Source organism: Oryx dammah, unplaced genomic scaffold (genome assembly GCF_014754425.2).
Source record: "Oryx dammah isolate SB20612 unplaced genomic scaffold, SCBI_Odam_1.1 HiC_scaffold_14, whole genome shotgun sequence".
Taxonomy (NCBI): Eukaryota; Metazoa; Chordata; class Mammalia; order Artiodactyla; family Bovidae; genus Oryx; species Oryx dammah.
The window spans coordinates 49,388,044-49,399,644 of NW_024070198.1; the positions used below are offsets into that span (position 1 = coordinate 49,388,044).

General features: G+C 61.6%; 1 protein-coding gene across 2 annotated transcripts in view; it reads left to right on the forward strand.

Annotated features, from left to right (window-relative positions):
* Nucleotides 1–11,601, forward strand: part of JAKMIP3 (Janus kinase and microtubule interacting protein 3) — a 33,865-nt gene that overhangs the window by 19,589 nt on the left and 2,675 nt on the right. Inside the window, exons 8-18 of one of the 2 annotated variants that reach the window (XM_040254816.1) lie at nucleotides 737–796; nucleotides 1,574–1,702; nucleotides 2,062–2,190; nucleotides 2,991–3,074; nucleotides 4,043–4,105; nucleotides 4,365–4,463; nucleotides 5,078–5,176; nucleotides 5,264–5,323; nucleotides 7,480–7,545; nucleotides 8,488–8,556; nucleotides 8,647–8,724. In XM_040254816.1, the coding sequence (XP_040110750.1) occupies nucleotides 737–796; nucleotides 1,574–1,702; nucleotides 2,062–2,190; nucleotides 2,991–3,074; nucleotides 4,043–4,105; nucleotides 4,365–4,463; nucleotides 5,078–5,176; nucleotides 5,264–5,323; nucleotides 7,480–7,545; nucleotides 8,488–8,556; nucleotides 8,647–8,724 (936 nt within the window). The remainder of the gene's footprint in view (nucleotides 1–736; nucleotides 797–1,573; nucleotides 1,703–2,061; nucleotides 2,191–2,990; nucleotides 3,075–4,042; nucleotides 4,106–4,364; nucleotides 4,464–5,077; nucleotides 5,177–5,263; nucleotides 5,324–7,479; nucleotides 7,546–8,487; nucleotides 8,557–8,646; nucleotides 8,725–11,601) is intronic. The other variant, XM_040254817.1, reaches the window with a different exon arrangement.

Below are 11,601 nucleotides of genomic sequence, written 5' to 3' on the forward strand. Positions count from 1 at the left end.
TCAGCGTCCCCGCCCACACCCCCTCCCACCCCCTCAGCGTCCCCGCCTACAGCCCAGCCCACTTCCCGGGGCTCCTGCGCCTATGGTTCCTCCTGGTGCAGCTGGAAGCAGCCGCGCACTCGGATGGGGGTGGTTCCGTGGTCCCGGTGCTGCCTGCCCAGAAACTTCACCCTGGAAACCAAGAGAGCCCACCCGGTAGGGTTGCACAGATGCCAGGGAAACGGCCAGTGTCCCAGGTGGTATTTTTGGTTCAGAACTGGGTCCCCCTCCCACCCCAGGGCACTCAGCCCCCACGGCCTGGCTGGCTCCTACATGGTCCCACAGATGCAGCCTAGCGCTCTGGCGAGAGCAGGCCTGTCTCCACCGTGTGGACATCATCCTGTAGAGGTCCACTCCGGGCGAGTGCAGAGGGCTGGGCCCTCCGTCTTCTCAAGTTTCCATTTCAGTGTGTGCCCGTCAACCCCCTGCCCCGCGGGGTCCCCACCCCAGATGGAGAGGAAGCCCCGACAGTGAGCTCAGAGACACCCAGGCCTCGGTTCCTGTTCCCGCCCAGGCTGGGAAGATGCACTATCGAAACTCTCAGAGCAAACTGCCCTGAACTGGTGACCACTGCAGACCACTGGCTGGTCTTGAGACCACCCCGTCCACTCAGATGATGACCTGGAAATACTAACCTGTGCATTTAAACCTGGCAGAGCCCATCAACGACTCAAAAAATCTCAACTGGTTTTTGCAGGAACGTGATAAGCTTTTAAGATATCGGAAACAAAGAAAGAAAATGGCGAAACTCCCCAAGGTAAACGAGTACATGAAATGTGTATTTTTAAAAAGTCGTTTAACAGGAAAGACCCTTTTTCTTCAGAGGTGAAGAGAAAATGGGTTCCTTACTTCTAAAAATTGTTATTATGAAGTAACCAAAACATGACCCAGAGCGAGTACTCTATACTTTAAATTAAAAAACCCAACCTGGTTTCCTTTAAATTTCCAAGAGGAGATGTGGGTTCATGTCAGTAATAACGAGGAGGAGTTAGCCAGGGGCCTGGCCCTCCCACAGCTGGCGCCCGCATCCAGCCAGGACTGCAGACGGCCTCCCTGTGTCCTTTCCCGGCAGACCTGGACCCCTTGGGAACTTGATAGACCTGGGGTGTTTCTTTGCAGCAGAGTCCTTTTTGATAAACCTGTGATTTTTATTAAATGAGTTTTGGGAAACATTCCCAGAATATTCCCAAGGGATCTAACTTGCTTTTTACAAAATACGTTTTTTGGTTTGGTTTTGGAACAATCAACAGTGATCCTCATACAGGCCGGTAGATACTCCTAGGCACAAACACAGGTTTGTCTGGCCCTTAGAAAGGCCGTTAGGAGGGCCGTGTCCCACTCTGCCCTCTACCAGCCCAGGTAAGATAGTGGAGGCCTTGGTCGAGGTTGGCGGCCTGAGCAGCGCCAGGGGCAGTCCAGGATAGACACCCGAGTGGGCTGGGGGGCAGCCAGGCTGGGCAGCAGAGGAGGCCCCTACAGAGCTGACAGCTCAGTGGTCTGGGTTTGGATTAACACGGTCCCTTTTGGTCAGAAGCCAGTTGTCGTGGAGACCTTCTTTGGATATGATGAAGAGGCTTCTCTGGAGTCCGACGGGTCTTCCATCTCTTACCAAACAGACAGGACAGACCAGACCCCGTGCACCCCAGAAGACGACCTGGAGGAGGTAACCTCTCATGGGGCTTCAGGACAGGCCTGCCTGGCTGTTCCTGAACCACCTTCACACACATATCCCTGTCTGCTTCACATCACTGTACTGGGTCCCCTCTGCAGAGTGGTACAGAGCACTCCCACCCTCTCAAGGGGGGAGTCTGAACCACCCAGCAGCGGGTGGGCACCAGCACCGAGGGTGCAGGGTCAGGACCATGGCAGGCGGGCCCCAGCTGAGTCCCTGGCCCCAGCTGCTGGCCCAGGAGGCTCACCCGAGCAGCCAGCTCAGCCATTCACCCCAGGGGTCAGGGCCTGTCTCCCGGGTGCTCCTGGGCAAGGGCGTGGCTGACACAGAGTCTCCGTGCGCCTCTCCAGGGCATGGCCAAGGAGGAGACGGAGCTGCGGTTCCGCCAGCTAACCATGGAGTACCAGGCTCTGCAGCGGGCCTACGCGCTGCTGCAGGAGCAGGTCGGAGGGACGCTGGATGCAGAGCGAGAAGTTAAGGTCTAACTGACTTCCACTCCACGACGTTCCGGCCTCTGCCAGGCTCCCCGCTTGCCCCCGGCCTCGGCAGGGACACGTGCGCCTTCCGGGCCGGGCCCTCCCCTCCTGTGGTCATGGTCAGGCCCCGGGGATGCCGCTCTGGCGGTCACTCGGCAGCGGGTGGGCCCGGGCCAAGGCGGGCTGTCCTGCCCTCCTGAGTTGAGGCATCTCACCGCCCTCGTCCGTTTGCCCTGAAAGCCATTTCCAGGAGCCAGGGCACCCATCGAGATGAAGTGCCCTGCGGCCCGGCCCCTGCGACAGCAGGCGAATTCCAGGGAGGGCGGAGCCCGTAGAAGCCAGCGGGCTGGGCAGGAGCCGTTCATGCAGCAGGGAGCCTGGGGCTTTAGGAGGACGGGCTCTGGGGAAGAAAGGGAAAGCGAAGTCGGAAAAGGAGGTGAACCCAGGGCGGCCAGAGGCTCCAGAAGGGAAGGGAGGTGCCTGGGGGCTGTGCCGGGCAGGTCGCTCAGCCACCCGGCTGTATGTGTCCTGGTCTTTGTCGTCCCTGGGACTAAGCGGGACTAAGCCAACCCCCTTCGGCCAGCACCCAGCCGCTCAAGCCTCCTCTTTCATCCTGTAAATGAGGATCTCCCCAAATGAACCCACAGATCATACCCTGTAATCTAAGCGAAGTTGCTAAGCCTCCAAGTTCTCCCTTGATTCCAGAGCACTCCTTGCCGGCAGACAGTGTCCTGGAAGTCAGGTCTGAGGGGGCCGCCTGGCTCTTAGGGAAAGTTTGATGTATGTCTCCTCCCATCCTACAGACCCGTGAGCAGCTGCAGGCGGACGTGCAGCGGGCACAGGCACGCATCGAGGACCTGCAGAAGGCCCTGGCCGAGCAGGGGCAGGTGAGCGCGGGCCTGGGCCCCGGGGCCCCTGGGCTGCCATGCACCTGTGAGGGCGGAGGTCTTCGGGTGTGTACGTGGGTGTACTCTTCATCTGCACACTGAAGACGCTCCCCAGCTCCCTCTGCTGTGTTTTCATCACACCTCAGTAAAAGATTTAAAAGCAGAAGCAACGTGTATTTGGAAGAATTCCACAGTAAGCCTGGGACGAGACACGAATTCTCCTGACCAAGCCTCTCTGGGCTTGACCGGAGGTCCCATCCGCCTCCTCGCTCAGGGCTGGGAACCCAGGTCCCAGGGCTTTGTTACCACTCCCTTTAGTCCCTGGGACTGCCAGCACCTCTGGGCTCCTCAGATCCCAGGGAAGGGCCTCCGTCCGTGTTCTCTGAGCATCCCCCGACCTGTGGATGGTCCAGACACAGGACGATGCTGGAGGATGTCTATGGGGGCTGTGAGGGTGTGGGTTAGAGACGGCCTGGCTCACAGCTGAGTGCAGTGCAGACCCACAGAGGCCCTGGGGTATCAACTGCCTGGTGCATGGCTGGAAGGACAGACAGTGCAAGAACCTGAGTGACTGCCCTGCCTCACTGCCACAGCCTCACGGGAGGGCCCGAGGCCCTGAATCACCCAGGACCCAGGTCACCCAGGACTGCACCTGTCCTCTCCACGCCAGCTCAACCTCCTGGTTCCCACTGGCTATGTGCCAGGGTCCCCTGGACCTGTGATGTCCATGCGGGCACTTGGCCTTGGCTCACACGAGCCTGGGTGCCATCCACCTCTATCCGAGACCCTCCAAGAAAAGGGGTGAACCTGGGTTTTCATCAGCCACAGGACAGGTGCTCCACTCTCGGTTACTTCAGAAGCTGGGTGTTGAGTCCTTTCGTCACATCCTCTGTCCTGCTGAGCCGTGATGTAAATCACAGCTGTGTCCTTCAGTGCGTTTATTTCTCGGCTTCAATTTACTTTTCAAGGATATGAAATGGATTGAAGAGAAGCAAGCGCTGTTTCGGAGAAATCAGGAGCTTGTGGAAAAGGTACACCTGCCCCACCCCGTCTGTCTGAGAGGCCCGCTGCTTTCCCGGGAAGACAGGAATCCCCGCCTGCCCCCCTGCTGCTCACCTGCTAGGGACCCACCCAGTCTCTGCCACAAGGCCCTGTGTGGACTCACCTTGGAGGGAGGGCTCAGACGAGGGCCTGGGCCAGTCAGCTGTCCCTGCAATGCCAGCAGCTGTCAGGGAAGCCGGGTTTGGCCTCCGATGGCCTCCAGGATGCCTCCTGTGTTTTGTTTTATAGATTAAACAAATGGAGACAGAAGAAGCTCGGTTAAAACACGACGTCCAGGATGCCAAGGACCAGAACGAGCTGCTGGAGTTCCGAATCCTGGAGCTGGAGGTGTGGGGCACTGGGGGGCAGAGGCAGGGGATGGGGTAGGGGGTCAGGGGCAGGGGATGGAGTGGGGGGCAGGGGCAGGGGTGGGGGCAGGGGGTCAGGAGCAGGGCTGGGGGGCAGGGGCAGGGGTGGGGGCAGGGGATGGGGTGGGGGGCAGGGGCAGGGGTGGGGGCAGGAGCAGGGCTGGGGGGCAGGGGCAGGGGTGGCCGTGGCAGGGAGCTGTCCCCAGCAGGTGCCACCCAGGCTGTCAGTCCTGCCGTGTCACTTGGAGGAAAACAAAAAGCAGAGCAGGCACGCCCACGCACAGCCCCCGGGCCCTCCCTTTGCCCCCCGTCCCTCGGGGCGTCCGACGACGGGGCTCCCTGGGCGGAGCCAGTCCCCAGGGCCCTCTGGGCTCGGAGGTCCCCACTTGCTCCCGCCAGCGTCCACTCAGGCTGTCCCCTGGGCAGGTCCGAAGGGTGTGGCCACAGCGGCGGCAGCCAGGGTCTCATTTTCACAAAGAGCACGTTACCTGTTCAGTGGGCTTCGCATTCTCACGGTGTCCCCGGGGGGCCCCGCATTGCCCTCCCAGGAGGGAGAGGACCCCCGTGTGCCCAGCCTTCTGCTGTCTGTCTTAGGAGAGGGAGAGGAAGTCGCCCGCCATCACCTTCCACCACACCCCCTTCGTGGACGGGAAGAGCCCCCTGCAGGCGTACTGCGAGGCGGAAGGCGTGACGGTAACGCCCTGGCCCCGCCCCCCCCGCCTGCCTCGCCCCGCCCCGCCCCGGGCGCCTGGTCCAACACGGCTGTGTCTCTGCTTCTAGGATATCCTGGTCTCGGAGCTGATGAAGAAGCTGGACCTGCTGGGGGACAACGCCGTAAGTGTAGGTCGCTCTCCTGACTTGTGCATGCCTCCCCGTGCGCCGCCCTGCACGGCCCAGGGCCCCTGTGAGTCCCGCGGTGCCCGGCCCCTGACCCGTGCGCACCCGCCTCCAGAGCTGCTGACCAGCCCTCTGGCGTTTACGAGAAATTCCGTTCTTTCTCACAGTGTACCCGATTCCGCCAGCAGAGATGCTTCTAGCCCCGTGTTCTGTTTCTGAATCCCTCTCGGTCTTGAAGTCCTTCCACATCCTTGGTGGGGCTGCGGGCTGGGGGTCCTTAAGGTGCCTTCAGTTCAGTTCAGTGGCTCAGCGCTCAGTCGTGTCCAACTTAGACCGCTCGAACTCAGGGCTTCCCACCTAGTTTTGGCGACGGGGCAGAGCCTATGAACAGTCTCCGAATCTCACTTAGGGCCGAGTCCCAATCTCTACAGCAAATTCCTCAAAAGAATATGAATTGCTGAATGAGTGACTGCACCCTCCATCCACCCTCCACCCGTCGCCCCTCACCCGTCGCCCCTCACCTGTCGTCCCTCACCCGTCGGCCCTGCATCCATCCTCCGCCACCCTTCCGTCTGTTCTCTGTTCACCCCCACGCCCCCTGCTGTACTTGTTAAGCCCCTGCCCAGGGAGGGTGACCATCTGTGCTGGCAGAGGCCCCAGTGCACACCCCCAAATGCCCCCTCACAAGTACACAGCCTCCTTGTGAAGCACCCTGGGCTCCACATCCTGCTCACTGTGCTCAAGAGAGATCAGAGAACTAGGATAGGTGCGCGTCACGTGAGTGATGGAGGAGACAATGTGTGCACGCACGCACACGCACACACACACTCACGCGTGTACACCGAAACCCAGGCACTTGTGCACACTCTCAGGGCCAGTTCTCCCAGCAGCTCCCGAGTGTTCAGGGCCCTGCGCTGATAGGAATCCCTCCTCCCTGCCCCCCGCCCTGCCCTTTAGGTGGGAGGGTGGGGCGGCTTCCACAAGGAGGCCCTCCTGGCCGTACCTGCTGTGCCCCCGACCCCGGGTCGGGACTCCCTGCTCCACCTCGGCTGCGGGCAGCAGAGGCAGCGGGCCACAGCAGGATGGCCATCCTCACCTTGTGCTTCGGGCTCAGCCCGAGTACCAGCCCCACCAGGGGCTCCAGGGAGCCTTTCAGTTCACAGCTGGAGAGACTGAGGCCCCACAGGGCACCACCCAGGGGCACAGAGCTGCCGTGTTGGCCAGCGAGGACGAGCCCAGGCCTGCCCAGTCCCCAGCCCCGCAGCTGCCCTCCCGGGAGCGCCAGGGTCGCATGCCCTGGAGCCATCGTGCGGCCTCAGAGACGGGGACAGAGCACGCACTGCCGGTTCCGTGTGCCAGCGACCCCAGCGGCTCCCGAAGGAGCCAGGGATCGCTCAACTCAGCGATCCCGGCAGGCTCCTCGCCCCTTGTCTCTGCTCTCCGCCACCCCTCAGCGGCCCCCAGCTGGGCCCAGCAGTGGGGACAGCCTGGCTCACCCCCTCCAGCCCCTGGTGCTCACGCAGGTGGGACATCCTCTGAGGAAGCCTGCCGGCCCCAAGGCCAGGGTCACTCTCCCAGAAGGACCACCCCAGTGGGCCCACTGGGATGAGGGATGAATAAAACACGTAGAGAGAAGGCGAAGCAGCAGGGATGTTTGATCTTTGCTTCACATGTGTAAGCGGTGCTTTAATAATTCAGGCCGCATGTGAGGAGAGCTGGCTTTGAGTAAGAATCCGGACAGAATGCAGAAGCCTGGCTGCTCTTTCCGCCACCCACCATCCCATCCTGCTCCTTGCCCACTTAGGCATGGTCGCCTGCAGTGAGAGGGCCAGAGGGGCAAGCCGGAGGCTCAGTGGGAGTCAGCAAGGCCGAGAGTGAAGGGGGTTAGAGCCTCCCGGAAGGGCCTGTTAGTGACAGTGACGTTTAGCTGTGACCCCATCTTTCCCACCCCCTCCCAGCACCCAGCACCCACCCACTCAGCATCTATCACCCACCACCCACCCGCCCACCCAGTGCCCGTCACCCATCCCCCCCACCCCGTGCCGGTCACTCACCCCCCCACAGAGCGCCCATCACCCACCCCACCCAGCCCTGTCACCCACTCACCCACCCCAGAGGGCACTCCCCTGACCATATGAGAATTCTGCTCTTGAATGCAGAATCTGACCAATGAGGAGCAAGTGGTCGTCATACAAGCCAGGACAGTCCTGACCTTGGCCGAGAAGGTAACAGTGGACGCGCTCGGGGGAGGGCCGGGTCCCTTCTGGCTCAGTTCAGAGGAAATGCTCTCCCTGGGAAAGGGGGGGACCAAGGGGGTGGGATGGACGCTGGCGGGGGCCGGGGTCCACTAAGCCTGGCTGCTCAGGAGGCCTGGCACACACATGAGTCAGACAACACCCACCAGGCATGTCTCCCCAAGGCCAGCTCTGCCCCGATTTCCCCAGAGGCCAGAGTCACGGTGGGTCTGTTAGAGAAATTCAGAGAGTGAGCCCACGCCGGTCACACCAGGCGCAGGCCCTTCCCAGGCAGGCCTGAGTCCACATGGCCCCTGAGGCACCACGCGGGCCGTGGGACACCTTCACTGTTTCTGCCCAAACCCCGTGCGGCCGGGCAGCCCAGCAGCCACGCTGCCATTGCCTGGCCTGCCTCTGTTTGCCCTGCCGGGACCCTCCACTGGGGGCCGCCCCCCCGGGCCCCCCGCCCTCCGCTTCTCTGCTCCCAGGACCACCTGCCTGCCCCTAGTTTCCCCCCCACCCACCTCACCTGTAGCCAGAACCTGCTGGTAGGCCTGCAGCGAGCGCCCCGTCCCACAGGCCTCCAGCAGGGCGTGGAGGGCTGTGCCCATAAGTAGGAGTTCAGAGGCCAGCTCCTGGGAGCACAGGCCTCCTGACACCACTCCTCTCCCGGGGGTATGTGAGGGCAGGCTCCCTGGACGCCAGGCGGGGCTGAGAGGTGGGGCCCGGGCCTGGCCTGCACGGTGGGCACACGGAGCCCATGACGCCCGCCCAGCTCTGAGTCCTGCAGGGGCTGAGCCCTCCCTCCCCAAGGAAGAGCGGGAAGGACGGGCCGCGCCCCCAGGCCGTCTCCCTGGGGCTGGGGAGGCGGGCTCTGCTGACCGAGTGGTGACGTGGGGCTCACGGCCGCCGGGACCTTCTGTCTGTGCCCAGTGGCTCCAGCAGATCGAGGAGACGGAGTCGGCCCTGCAGCGGAAGATGGTGGACCTAGAGAGCGAGAAGGTGGGTGCATGCCCGGCCCCGCAGCCCGGCACCACCGCGTCCCACACACGAGGCCCAGGAGGCCCAGACGCGGGTCCACTTGTGTTCCAGGAGCTGTTCAGTAAGCAGAAGGGCTACCTGGACGAGGAGCTCGACTACCGGAAGCAGTGCTTGGACCAGGCTCACAAGGTGAGAGCCGCGTGGTTTGGGCAGAAATGGGGACGGTGTCCCACGGCCCGCGTGGTGCTCAGGGGCCACGTGGACCCGGGCCTGCCTGGGAAGGGCCTGCGCCCCGTGTGACCGGCTCACTCTCTGAATTTCTCCTGCCGGAGACCCCTCACCCAGCGAGTTCCGAGGACGCCTTACTGCCCCTTTGGCCACCCTTGGCCCCAGGAGTGCAGGCAAATGAGGAGAGGTCAAGTGGGTATTTGAACTGAGCTGAGAAAACAGGATTTATTGAAACGATGCATTTATGAATGAAAGGAACATGGCTGCGTGTCTGTCCATCATCTCTCCTGTCCACCGGCGTCACGAGCTGCTCACCTGCCCTTGGCGCACCCGCCTACTCTGCAGGAGACCTGTCCCCAGACAAGCCTGACGGGAGGCCCCGTGTGGGGTCGACCCGAGAGCCCGCTCGTCCCCATTGCTGTCAGTGAGTCCTCACTGACGTGAGCTGGAGGACGTGGGAAGAAACTTCATTTGCACCTCAGGCAGCCTTTCTGTTTCAAGGTGACCCCCAGATCCGGGTCACACTTAGCTCCTCAAACTGGGCTCAGCAGAGGTGCTTCCTGCAGGAGCGGGGCCCACGCTTCCCCTGCAACAGTAAGCCACACCTGTAGGTCCGTGTCACGGGCAGGGCGGCCCTTGCAGGCGGCGTGGGCCTCTGTCCCCTGCCTGCAGAATACGCTGTGAGCGGGGTGCTGTCCCGTGGCCCACGAGGTGGCTGGAGGAGCAGACAGCGTCACTCTGGGGCAGTGGGTGGGAGCTCCGGCCCACAGTCCCGAGGGGCGCTGTGGGGCTGCGGAGACGCTGGCCCCTTGGTGCGGTGACCGTCGGGCTGCGCCCCGGGCCCCTGCGGCCGCTGTCTGGGCCCCCCCAGTGTTGGCAGGCGGGCTGCACACCGCGCTGCCCCTGGCTTTCTCTTTCTTTTCCCTTGTGGCCCCACTGGGTCCTCCTGCGGCTCGGGCTCCCCGTGTTGGTGCTGGAAGGCTTCTCTTGTCACCCACAACGAGTGGGATCTTAGTTCCCCGACCAGGGATCGAACCTGCACCCTCTGAATTGGAAGGTGGATGCCTAACCTCTGGACCACCCGGGAAGTCCCCAACCCTGATTTCCTTGATGCCAGAGTTAAGCCTGCACTTCCTGCTGGACAATTAGCCATTTTATCTGCCACTCAAGGAACCCCGTGCAGGAGGGGACACCTACCCACCTTGGGATACCTTGGCAGGGGGGCCTGCCAGCTTCCACACCCTCCCTGCTGTGAGCACTGGACCCACACCTGGGATTTCAGGGGGAAGGGCGGTCCTCACCCTGGGGCAGGCCCTGGGCACAGAGCCAGCTTCTGGGCATCTGGGTGGCCGTGGCTCAAGCAGCTGCATGGCGTGAGCAAGGTCAGACCATCTCCGCCCACAGGTTTGGGGCGAAGTCACTGTAATGTTCGTGCTAAGCCCCACACTCAGCTGCCTTTATTTGCAAGCCGGAGCTTATCTTAAACGCACTAAGCTCTAAGAAGTGGCAGCTGATGTGTGGTGTGAGCTGGCCGTGACAGCTGACTGGGGACAGTTGATTTTGCGCCTGTCAAGAACAATAACATGAACAAAGGGCTCTTTCCCCCCATTTCCTAAAATGTCTACTCAGCCAAAAGCACGCGCAGTAGTCATTTTGCCTGAAGAGGAAACATTCATTTGTGAGGAACGTCGACCTGAAAAATAGTCACAGCCTAGAAGTTAACGGTTATGTTTTATTCAGTGGAAATTTTTAGGACTTAAGCCCAGGAGGCAGCATCGGAAGTGACTCTGAGAGAACAGCTCAGAGAGGCGGGTGAAAGTCACTCAGTCGTGTCCGACTCTTTGTGACCACGTGGACTACACAGTCCATGGAATTCTCTGGGCCAGAATCCTGGAGTGGGGAGCCTCTCCCCTCTCCAGGGGATCTTCCCAACCCAGGGATCAAACCCAGGTCTCCCACATTGCAGGCAGATTCAGTTTTGCAACAAAGAGCAGGTAGTCTGAACATCAGAAGATTATTGTGCATTAAAGAGAAGACTCTAAGTTAAGGAGTGCAGAGCCTTTCTGGGTGTGGGAAGGTGGAGGAGTCTGGGCTCACTGCACCCACTGCTTTCACATGCACTCGGCCGTCCCCGGCCGCTCCCCTGTGCTTTTCACCCCCTGAGCTTCCTTCGCGTTCACTGTGGGGAGCGGCTGCAGGCTGGCGGCTGCTGGATGGCAGGCGCTCTCCTCCCCGAGTTCCCTCAGGGCTCACCGGCTCACACTGGAGGACTGCAGTCAGTGATGACTGCGACACCCTTATTTACTGATAGGACGGGAAATATTCTGTTTCTCGGGAGGGTACATTTTTGATGGGAAGAATTTGGCTGTTTCAAGATTGTATCTGTGAAATTTCCTGAGGAACAAGCTTTGAAAGTGCTCCAGATCGAACTGCTGTGTCCTCAGTCGTTTATAGCGAGGTCTGTGTTTTGGCTTCTGGAGACAGCTCGGGCGGTACTGTAGGAGTGTGAGCAGCTCCGGGAGATGGTGAAGGGCAGGGAAGCCTGGCGTGCTGCAGTCTGTGGGGTCGCAGAGAGGCGGACATGACCGAGTGACTGAACCGGGGACGGGCAGCATTCCAGGCTCCCTGTGATGGAGCCCCTGGGGGTGCGAGGGCTGGGGCTGGAACCCCCAGTGTCTCTCCCTCAGCAGGCCCTGTGCAGGTGGTCCACCCAGGGGTCTCTGCGGCCCGCCTCAGCATCCTCACCAGGAGCCAGGGCTGACGAGGGTGCCTGCTGCCTGGAAGTGGGGGCTGGAGGGCTTCGTGCAATGAAGTGTAGGCCAGTGTGGCCCACCCAGG